This window comes from Pleurodeles waltl, chromosome 5 (genome assembly GCF_031143425.1).
Source record: "Pleurodeles waltl isolate 20211129_DDA chromosome 5, aPleWal1.hap1.20221129, whole genome shotgun sequence".
Taxonomy (NCBI): domain Eukaryota; kingdom Metazoa; phylum Chordata; class Amphibia; order Caudata; family Salamandridae; genus Pleurodeles; species Pleurodeles waltl.
In genome coordinates this window covers 63,637,509-63,648,032 of record NC_090444.1, presented here as the reverse complement: position 1 = coordinate 63,648,032, position 10,524 = coordinate 63,637,509, and the positions used below count along the sequence as shown (strand labels likewise).

The 10,524-nt window shown below is 44.2% G+C and overlaps 1 protein-coding gene across 2 annotated transcripts in view; it reads right to left on the bottom strand.

The window, feature by feature from the left end:
• IFT172 (intraflagellar transport 172) overlaps positions 1-10,524 on the bottom strand; it is a 589,829-nt gene that overhangs the window by 190,904 nt on the left and 388,401 nt on the right. The window contains exons 35-36 of one of the 2 annotated variants that reach the window (XM_069233572.1): positions 5,912-6,041; positions 345-443 (exon numbers count right to left, since the gene is read on the bottom strand). In XM_069233572.1, coding sequence (XP_069089673.1) covers positions 345-443; positions 5,912-6,041 — 229 coding nt within the window. Of the gene's footprint in view, positions 1-344; positions 444-5,907; positions 6,042-10,524 lie in introns of both variants that reach the window. The other variant, XM_069233571.1, reaches the window with a different exon arrangement.

Below are 10,524 nucleotides of genomic sequence, written 5' to 3'. Positions count from 1 at the left end.
ATTAGAACTCACTACTCCTTTGAATGTATGTCCTAAAGAGAAAGAACTGCACTATATATTTTTCATATACATGTGTGTTGCTACATTGTAGGTGTTGCTACGTAAGACACTCTGCTTTTTGTATATGTGTTCAAATGTTTGCTGTCCTGTGATGGAAGGAGTGAAAGTGCAACGATGGACATCCTGTGATTTAAGTTCATTATCTCACTGCTCTGGAGTCCTACCACAAGCAAAGGATTTACAAAGTAGGAAAAGTCAAAAGTTTCCATCATCTTCTAGTGTTTATAATGTGCCACTAATATCAACTTCTAAACTATGAGAGGAGAAGGAATACGAAGTCTTACCGCACTGTGCTTCCCAATGGCAATGAGTTGGGGGCCCACCACATGGATTACTTCCAAACTACGGTTCGGGGACAGGAACTTTATAGCGAGCTCTGCTGCCTAGGGTATCAAAAGCATCAATTAGCACACCTTAGAAACAGTCTCTTATAATTTTAACGTGTAATATTAGATCATTTTCAACCAGTCCAACTCATCCAATACATTAGTATAGGAAGCTGGCCTGGTGTGTGGTGAGCACCTATGGGGTTATCACCATATACCAGGTCCAGGTATCCCCTATTAGTGAGGTGTAGGCCGTGTCTAGAAGCCAGGTCTCTCTAGAGGTAGCTGTGGATGAGCAGCCAAGACTTCTCTGGGAGACATGTAAAGCTGATGCAATACAACTATAGCCACACAGCACTTACACACATGAAAGAACCACACAGTGTTACAAAAATAAAGGCACTTAATTATGGTAACACAAATACTAGAATACTTAATAGGCAGTCCCCCCACTGGAGGCAAGTAAACACACTATTATATACACATTAGCAATCAGTAAAAAGCATAAAAAGCAATAAGCATTGGCAAAAGAATAGGTAAACAGGGAGTGCCCTAGGGGAGGGCCAAACCATATACTAAGAAATTGGAATGTGAAAGGCAGTCCCCCGCCCAAGGATGTGGAATCAGTAGAAGGGAGCTGGAGAAACTACGAACCCCAAGAGGTGAGTCCCCGAGAGACCCCCAGCGACCAGGAAAGGAGAGGTAAGTACCCGGTTTTCTCCAAAATGAGCAGGACGACTTTGGAAAAGGATTGTGCAAGACCAAAACAAGACTGGAATAACCCAAAGGTGGATCCTGGCAGAAGAGTACCTGCAAAGGAATGAGACCAAGTCCAGTTTATGATGGAGGGTCCGGTTGTGGCAGGGGCCACTACCCACCTTTCTGTGAATGCAGGACCAGGTCGACAGGGGATGAAGATCAGCAGTGCAGCACAGGAGATGAAAAGGAGTTCCTGAAGTGATGTGGATGAAGTCTCACGTCGTCTGTCGGGTTGCAGTGGGTCAGTGGTGCTGGAGAATCACTAACAAGCCTTGGCAAATTCAAAAGAAGAGGAAGACGAGTTTCAAGACTGAAGAGGACCAGAAAGGCCCAGGGGACTCGACCCAAGGCGGGGAGTCCGGGGTGACCCTCAGCAGTTGGGAGAATCACAAGAAGAGGCAGCCCCCACAGGCAACCCAATGGCAGCAGGCACAGCAGTCACAGTGAGGCTCCCTCATCACACCTGAAGAGGAGTCCCACGTTGCTGGAGCAGCAGAAAGGAGACTGTGCTTTGCAGGAAGAAGTGCTCGGGGCTGGGGCTACACGGTCCCTGAAGATCCCTTAGAGGAGGAGCAAACAAGCCTTGGCAGCTGCAAGAGTCGCAGTGCATAGGGGTACTTTTCTGCATGGAGAGGCAAGGGCTTACCATCTCCTAAGTTGGACAGCTGGCAGAGAGGACCAAGGGGACCACTCCAGACCACCACCTGTGATACAGGATCCACGCAGTTCCAGAGGAAAGCAGATCCATGCAGCTGGTCTTCGTTGCAGTTGGTACCTGCAGATGCAGGGGAGTGAATCCTTCTCTCCAACTGAGATTCCTTCTTACTTCTTGTGCAGGCTGAAGGCTAGCTGCCCTCAGAGGATGCCCAGCCAGGGAAATTTTGCAGTTGCTGGAAGGAGCTGGAGAAACAATGTTGCAGAGTGGAGTTGTCGCTACTTTGTATTGACAAAAAGCCTAAGTGCTTTATCATTTCACAAAACTATATGTGCATGTTGTTCTCAGTACAGTAAGAAAATCTCCATAACGCATTTAGACCTGTGCCCCTAACTATATATAGCCAGTGCACTCTTGATGTACAGCACTCAGTGTGAGAACTTTCTGTGAATTTCTTCCAACTGCATGGGTTGATAGCAAGGAATGCCTACACCTCAATGGGAATCTCCCACAAGCTGTGGGTAATAACCTCAAAATGCAAAGATTGCTTGTGAATGTACTTGAATTGATGACTAGAATGTCACACTGAAGATAACATGCTGGGCAATGTAAGTAAAGTGCAGTATTGTGAAATGAGATTTGAATGTATTCTTCTGATTGTGGCTGCATTGCAGTGTAGTGGACTCAACAGAATTCCCCACTTACTGAAAGCTGTCCATGGGCATTATTACATGGTGAACCAGGAAGAGAAGGTGTACAGTAGTTTGGCAGTGCCCCAACAGCGACCCAAGAGTCCATGTTCATACATTCTCCTGTATGTAGTTTGCAGTCCAAGGCAATTTCTTCAATTGATGATGCAAGAAACCCCAGAAAGGACAACAGATACCTCCTGAGGTCCTGGATCAGACTGCAGAGCTGCAGCATGACAGACTCTGATCATGTGTTTGATAATTCACATGGCAGTGCAAAAGAATAATGTGAATGGTTAAGAAACCAGCACAAAAGACTGCATTGTAAAGGCTCAATGTAATAAAAAGAGGTTTGTAAAACAAAGAATATAGAGCTACGTCAGGACAGGAGTTGAGATACTGCTGAAAGCACTGCCATAGACTTTTTACATCATACTAAAGCAATGTACATTAACATAAAAAGCCGAGGGCTCCCTCTACAACCGTGCCTCTTCCTCACTTTCTAACGTGGACAAGAACCCCCTCATTTTGGCCTGACCATGTTTTCCTTTGAGGCTCAGCAGTAACCTAAGGCTGGATGAGAAGGCACCGAGAAACCCCCTCTTGTTTGAAGGTGTCCCTGACAAGCTACTAGAGCCACAAAGGATAAGGAGGAGGTATAAGTGCTAAATGTAGCACTCATTACAAACCACCCAGGCGAAATAGGTAACATCCGCCCAATCCTCTAGTAAGAGTCCAGCAGGAGGCAGGGATACAATAGGAAAGCAAAGGGAATGCAGCAAGTGCCAGTGTCTGGGTTAGTACTCACCTCCCAAGTAGGAAGGTAGGTTAGTTTTTGGTTTCAGTTGGTAGAACACACCCTGGTTTGAAGTCCCTTTGCAATTACCCCTCACCCTAGAACATCCACTAAAGAAGAAGGGTCTCATTTCAGATAAAACACATTTAAACCCCAAAGTCACCTTAATGTCAAATGGCAGAGGTGTGAGAAATCAAGAGCTCAAACATAATTGTTAAAAGATAATAGGAAGGGATTAACCCTCTAGGATGGTGTAGCAAAATGTGTTTTTGACCACTGACTTTGTGTTGCACCACTTTGCACCTGGATTAGCTGTCTAGTGTTCACCAGTTGCAGACTACATTTTGTGTTCAGTGTATTGACTCTATAGTAGCATTAGACACTGCCATGTTAAATCTGATCGTACTTTTCCACATTGTAAACTGTGCTTGTTTTCGTGCTTTTTCCTCACTAAGGGCTTTGGTTGATAAGGATGTACTCCGATGGCAGGGAACGGCCTTGTTTTGATTTGACACCTTGGGATGGTGGCCAAACCCCAACGTGTTATTTTCAGAGCATACCTAAACTAGCCCGTATGTTTGAATAACGAAATAAGGTTTCTTTTTCTTCCAGAAAGCTCCTTTTGGTTGTTTAAGATATAAAAAGACCCAGTGCAACAGTGAGAGTGGCCTCAATCAGGATTCTTGACGTTGGATTCCTGATATCTTTCCCGTGAGGGTGGAGATCACTTTCTCAGTAGAATGGGGTCATCGTCTTGCTGGCATGAGATGGGTGAAGAGCTTGGCAGGCCCTACGGTGATTAATTTTTACTTCATTATTTGCTTTGCATTATAGTCCAATATAAATACATATATTTGCTGCGTACATTACAGTGGAGAATCATTTTGGTATATTTTCCTTTCATTGCTGTGACTATGTTTTAAACGTGTGCTTTCAACATGCTAATCTCCTTTTAGGAACCTCGTGGTGAAATAATAATAAATGTCTTCTTTGAGCTGAGAAGTGCATTCCAGAGATTTTTGTCAGCTTGGTCATTAGTGAAAGCAAAACAGATGGTTGCAATGGGGAGTATCCTGGCACCGTGTGGCACTTCATTCTTGTTCACGCTAGAAGGAGAAAAGGAGCCTAAAGTCTCTCACGCCTACTGATGCGCACTATTGAATAAAGAAGGAACTGATTGGGTGCCGGTCTATAAAGGTCAGAAACAAAGCATGAAAACATGCTCTGGAAAGCATAACACTAAACAGTCAAAAGGTTACCTATCTGCCTAGCTAGAGAGATTAAAATGGTAAGGGGATGGTCAGTATTGATGGAGTTTAAAAATATTCATGTGAAAGGTTCCCATTGGAAGACCAAGAAACAAAGTCAGAAGCACACTGGGGTTGAGAGGCGGGTTGCAGGAGGAAAACGGGAATCAGTGGGTTATGCACAGAAAATACTTTTAAAATCATGAACATGTTTTCTCTTCTCAACTAGCTTAAAACAGTCTATTAGTTAGGAAACCAAATAAGCTTGAGCTAAGTTTTTACAAAGTCTTTCCAGTTTCTGTCCTGACCAGGCCTTTAGAAAGCCTTCCTTGAAGATGAATCCCCCACATCACTGCAATAAATGTTAGGAAACAGACACAAGCTTGCTACACAAAATCAGATATCTGACAATGCAAAAGACTAATGTACATAGTTAAGAAACCAGTACAAAACACTGCACTGTAAAGGCTCAATTTAATACAAAGAGATCTGTAAAGCAAAGGAACAGGGAGCTCTATCAGGACAGTGGTTGACATAATGCTGTAAGCATCATCATAGGCTCTTTACATCACACCAAAGCAACGCACATCAACATAGAGTCACAGGGTTTTATCCAACAGGGCCCTGAGCAGGGATCTTCGCAAATCCGAATTCTAGGCGATTTGGACTGGTCTTCACGTGAATGTGGGAAATACAGCATCTACAAACTGGCATATGCTTACAGAATTTCTAAGCAAATCATGTCAATACCACTCCACTGCACTAAGCCTTAGGCGTGTTACTCACAGTGCAGGTGTTCACAGCACACCATACAGAACTAAAACCATTCCCCTTCTGCAAGTCCAAAGTCACACCAAAAGGATATTTGTGACAAGGAACTTCCACTTTAGAGGAAAAAACGGAGGAGGATGAGTGAGGGATGTAACCAGATTTACATGATATACTAAGCATGGTTCAGTTGTAGGTTGTTAAATAAAAATGATTTCATAATTCCTAACTAATGCTGGAAGAAAGTGGAAAAGCTTTAACAATGATGTGATTTATTGGTGAGGTAGTCAACTTGGGAACCAGGAAATCCAAGTGACCTAGGTGTGTAATCCAAAACAAAAGCAAGGAATGACAATGTGCATTTTCTGCAAAAATCTGACGTACCTAGAAACTAGCAGATGGCCCTCAACATATAACCACAATAACATTTATATGTGTACAGAACCAGGCAACAGGGTTCCGATTTACACAGCAACCCTAATGGGAGTGTTGGTGCACTTCCCTTCCACTTCTTATCTGAGACATACACCCCATCTCTCCTCCCCCACATTTATCACCATCCCAACCAGACTTCCTGTGACCAGAGATGTGAAGAACGGCATGTAACTTGCCTTCATCCAGCACTTTTCCACCAGATTCACATTATCCAGATCTTTCACTTTCAGGTAGCAGTCCACGGCTCTGGCGTACTCCCCGGCTTGCTCCCACTCGCGGGCTTGTTCCACCATTCCCTCCATTCCTCTGTGGAAAAGAAACACCCATTAATTCCAAGGAACCTTTCTGCTTCTCTTTAATTTACATGCACCATTTAAATACCCTTATCTTTCTGCCCAAACCCAGCATCAGGAAGTCTGTAAACATTTCTCCACAGTAGCTGGAATTTATTTCCCACCTGTTTCAATCTTCACTCAAATTTCTTGCAAGGTATCATTTCATTAAATAAAGTGGATGCCTACGTTTTCGTTAAAATACGTTTTTTGTCAAACTGAGAACATGTTAGATTGCCAAGCACAGTGAATCCTGATCATTCATTTTCAGTTCTGCAGCAGTACTCTGAAGTGCTTCTTGTACACCTCTATCTCTGGAACCCAACCCACGCAGTGAAGCTCAACATTGGGATCCTCAGTGATACGGATGGTAAGAAAACAGAAACAAATCATCCACTGAAATGTACACCAGAAACAAAGAATTCTGTAAATTATGTGGGCAACTCACAAGCCTTCAATGTTGGTTGGTGAGAAAGGCTTTCTACACACTACTAACACCTATGTATCCACTATGTGTTGTTATTATATAGTATAAACTGCCTGTAATTGTACCAGGCTGTAGCTAAGAGCTTTTTGATAAATTACACTTAAGCACGGCCTGCAGCCTTGAAAGCATTCCTTGAAAGCTACAAGTAAAGCTGACCTTGCACAGCAGTGGGTAATTCATCCTTTATCTATATGTAGCTAAACCTATCTCTAGGCCAGACCTAAACTGTATTTCATTTTAATGGTTTTCAGCTTTGTGTTTGTGAGTAACATTCCGTCATCCTTACTAATTTACACTAGGTTTGTCAATGCAGTGTAAGTCAAGCCTCTACCATCCTCAGAAAAAGAATGTATGCCACTGAAGGAGCAGGGAGCAAGTAAGGATTCATGGAGGGATGCTGGCCAAAAGCCGGACAGCAATACCCTGGTAGGCGCTCCCCCCACCCCACACCATAGCAAAATGGAGTCACAACATAACAGAATGGGCAATGGCAGAGGAGGAGCGACTGAGAAAGGCCAGGACAGACAATGGGCGGTGCTGGGTCAGCGTGCTGCACACATTGGTGGGTGGACAAGCAGACAACAGCGAAGCAGATACGGGGCCGGAGCACCGGCCAACGCAGGCAGAGGAACAGCTGCACAACCAGAGCCTCGAAGATCTGGGGGAATAACGAAATCAAGATGAATGGGATAATGGGAACAGCTACAGAGACGAATATTATGTTGGGACAATGTTGATGGAACGCGACAGGCAAGGTGCTATGACCTACTTGATGGGTTCAGTATAAAGTGTGGATACCAGCAGAAGGGGATTTTCTATTGTAACACTGTTGGAGTACTTAAAAAAATAAACATAAATTAAAAAAAAGAAAAGGATTCATGGAGGGGCCCACAGCCCAGCTGAGATGTCTCCTTAGGGGACTGGACCCCCACATGTTCTTATTGGGGTTCAATATGTTTGAGGTAAATAGACCCCCACTACATCTGTCACTGTGGTCCTATGCTGCAATTGCAGTTTTATAGTACTTACTACTCCTGACGAGGCGTTGAAGCACTTTATCTGTTCAGTGGCTAATGGTTATTGGGATTAGTCTTATGCTTGCAAGGAAACTATTCCATGTTTTTCCTCCAGTTTCTTTGTGGTAGTTGTGGTCATTAACCGGGGCTGGGGAAGGGAGTTTATGCATATGACTGGTGGGGCCGATAGATGAGATATAGGAGCTTGGTTATTGTTAGGTTGTGGTATATGACTTTCAAAGAAGAAGGCTGTGATCTATGACTCAGGTGTGAGCAAGTTTCAGAAATACACTGAGCGATGCAAGTGACAGAGTACTCTGTGCTCAGAGAGAGGAGGAATGCAGAGGATGCAAAGGAAGGAGAGGGTTCTTTAAAAGGAAAGGAAAAGCAACAGTTTTAAGTCAAGGTCAGTTTTCAATACCATTTTGTGGGAATACAGAGAAGGCATTTCGAGATAGCATGCAACCTTCGAATACAAAACTGGAGAAAAAACATTATGTGAGACAGTGCCACATTAGGTGCATGAATAAGGCGAAGAGTCTGTCTACTATAGCCCACTGCTAAACCCTGCTTTCACATAATGCCATTTAAAAAGTAGAGTTATTTACCTTCTGTAATGCACATTTTAGTGGATGCTCTAACATCAGAGTCCTCCCATATTTTTTATTTCTCACAAACACCAGACTGGATTCGGAAACTTGTTTCCAGTGATTGGTTTGTTGTGCCGGTAAGTGATGCTACTGGACTCTTGGGTGGACTTGACTTGCCTACAGAAGCACTGACGTGGGGCTGTATTTTGACACCACTTCTGTACGCTGATGCTGACTGACAACCGAGCATTCTGCACCTTTAGAATGAGAGCATCAATAACACACTGAGAATGTAACAGTTTGCAAAATCCAATGTGTGGAACATTATTAACACATAGAAGATGATTCCCCAGAACAGAAAGACTGTGGCTCAATGGGGAATCTGTGGTTAGAATAAAAAGTTCTTCTGACAATACTTCTAACTGCAGATTCCCCACTTTACCTTTTGAATAAACACCACAGGGTATCTCCGAAACAGTGTAGGCTCGGAGGAGAAGACACACAACAGGAAGTCCTGCAGGACCACATGGGAGGAAAAATGGTCCTCACTGCGGGCCCAAGAGTCAAGATGGTAATTCCTGCTGCAGGTGTAGATGGACACCCATGTGGTCACTTGGAAGATGTCCAGCACCAGACCACACTGGGTCAAGGACACAACAGCAGCTTTAGCTTTGACAGAATGAGCTCGAGGCTCCTTCTTGGACAAAGTATAACACACTTTTATGCAAAAAACAAGATATCGCCTTTCAGCACCAGGGAATCCTCACCCCAAAGTGCAGAATAGATCAATAGATCAACTTTGTGGACGAAAGATAAGCAATCAAGAAGACACACAGCACTTCACTGGGCAGATGGAATCCGCCTAGCTCATTCTACTCAATCGTGACACAGCAATGTGTATCTTCAATGCAAAACGCTGCCATTTTGTTTTGAGAGCATGTCCTCCCACAGAGACTCAGCAGGCCGGAGTACCAGAACCTCCAGGACCAGTACAGACCCATTAGGATCAGCTGAGCTTAGTCACTCCAGACTTTGTCAGAGGCAGGAACATATAAGAGAGACCACAGTGCCACAGTAGGTGAAAAGCATATCCCAGGGATCCTTGAGGTGGAAAGTCTGGAGTGCAAAAGGCTGGATAATGAGCTTTCTTGCAGATGGCGAAAAGATCTACCCAAGGCAAACAAGCCTTTAACACCTCTGCCTGCAGGTCCGACTGAGGTCAGATAGACAAGGTCTGCTGAGCTCACCCATCCGGGTATTTAGGGACAATACTAGACGATTGACAGTCTTAATGCTTTCTGGCACAGCACGTGACCCCCCCACATGGCGGTCGTGTTGCGGACGGGGAGTTGCACAGGTCTGTGCTTCAGAGAAGTTAGAGAAGCCTTGAGAGCCAACCAGATGGCACACAGCACCAAAGAATTGATGTATGCTTCTGATCTCCACCTTGTCCAGGGCCTCTCCTCCCACTCAGTACAGTGTTGACACATGCATTACCACTGTGAGCTCTAGGTAGTGTACGAAGAACAGCCTTCGGCAAGCCAGATTGCAATCCTTCATCCACAACTGAAGGCCCTAAACCAACCTCTGTGGCACACTGATAGTATCTTAAACGAACCCCAATGTTAAACCCACTGTAGCCTGAGGATCAAATGCAGAGCCCACATCTGCCAACAGGAAGGAGGCACTAACAGAATAAATGAAACCAAGAATACTCAGTACAGTCTAGGCTGGAACACAGGACCAAGCCCGAATGTTCAAGACTTACTGTGAGAGCAGAAATACATTGAACGCTACTGTGTCCAGAACAGACTCTCTAAAGGGAATCCTATTGCAGTGGCCAAAGGTAAGATTTCAACTTGATGACAGGGAACCCTTGAGAAGACACAAGAAAGCTAGTATCTGCCAGTGGCCCATGACTGAGAGGACAAGTTTATATTGAACGGCCAGTTATCGAGGTAAGGGAGTAGGTGTCCTCCAAACCTGTAAAGATGGGCCACGACCAACATCAACACATTTGTGAACACACAACCATGACTGACACGCTGAACGACTCACTGGTCTGAGGTATAGGAAGGTATGATTTTTTATGATTTTTTTTTTTTATAATAAAATGAGTCCTTCAGTTGTGCTGTGCATTTTTTAGGTTGAGTGTAAACGAACGACCCCTTGTGTATACTTTAGTATACATCTCTTTGGGCTTAAAGCCATTCCCCTGCTTCTCATTTGTTTGTTTCAATGTTCTTTAAATATCCTTGCTTCCTAGAGGTCCGCCCTGCCTCTCTGTCCTTCCTTTTTCTCTTTCGTTCCTCCCATGGAGCAGAGACTAAGTACAATACAATTACGCTTGGTTGTGTTTATCTG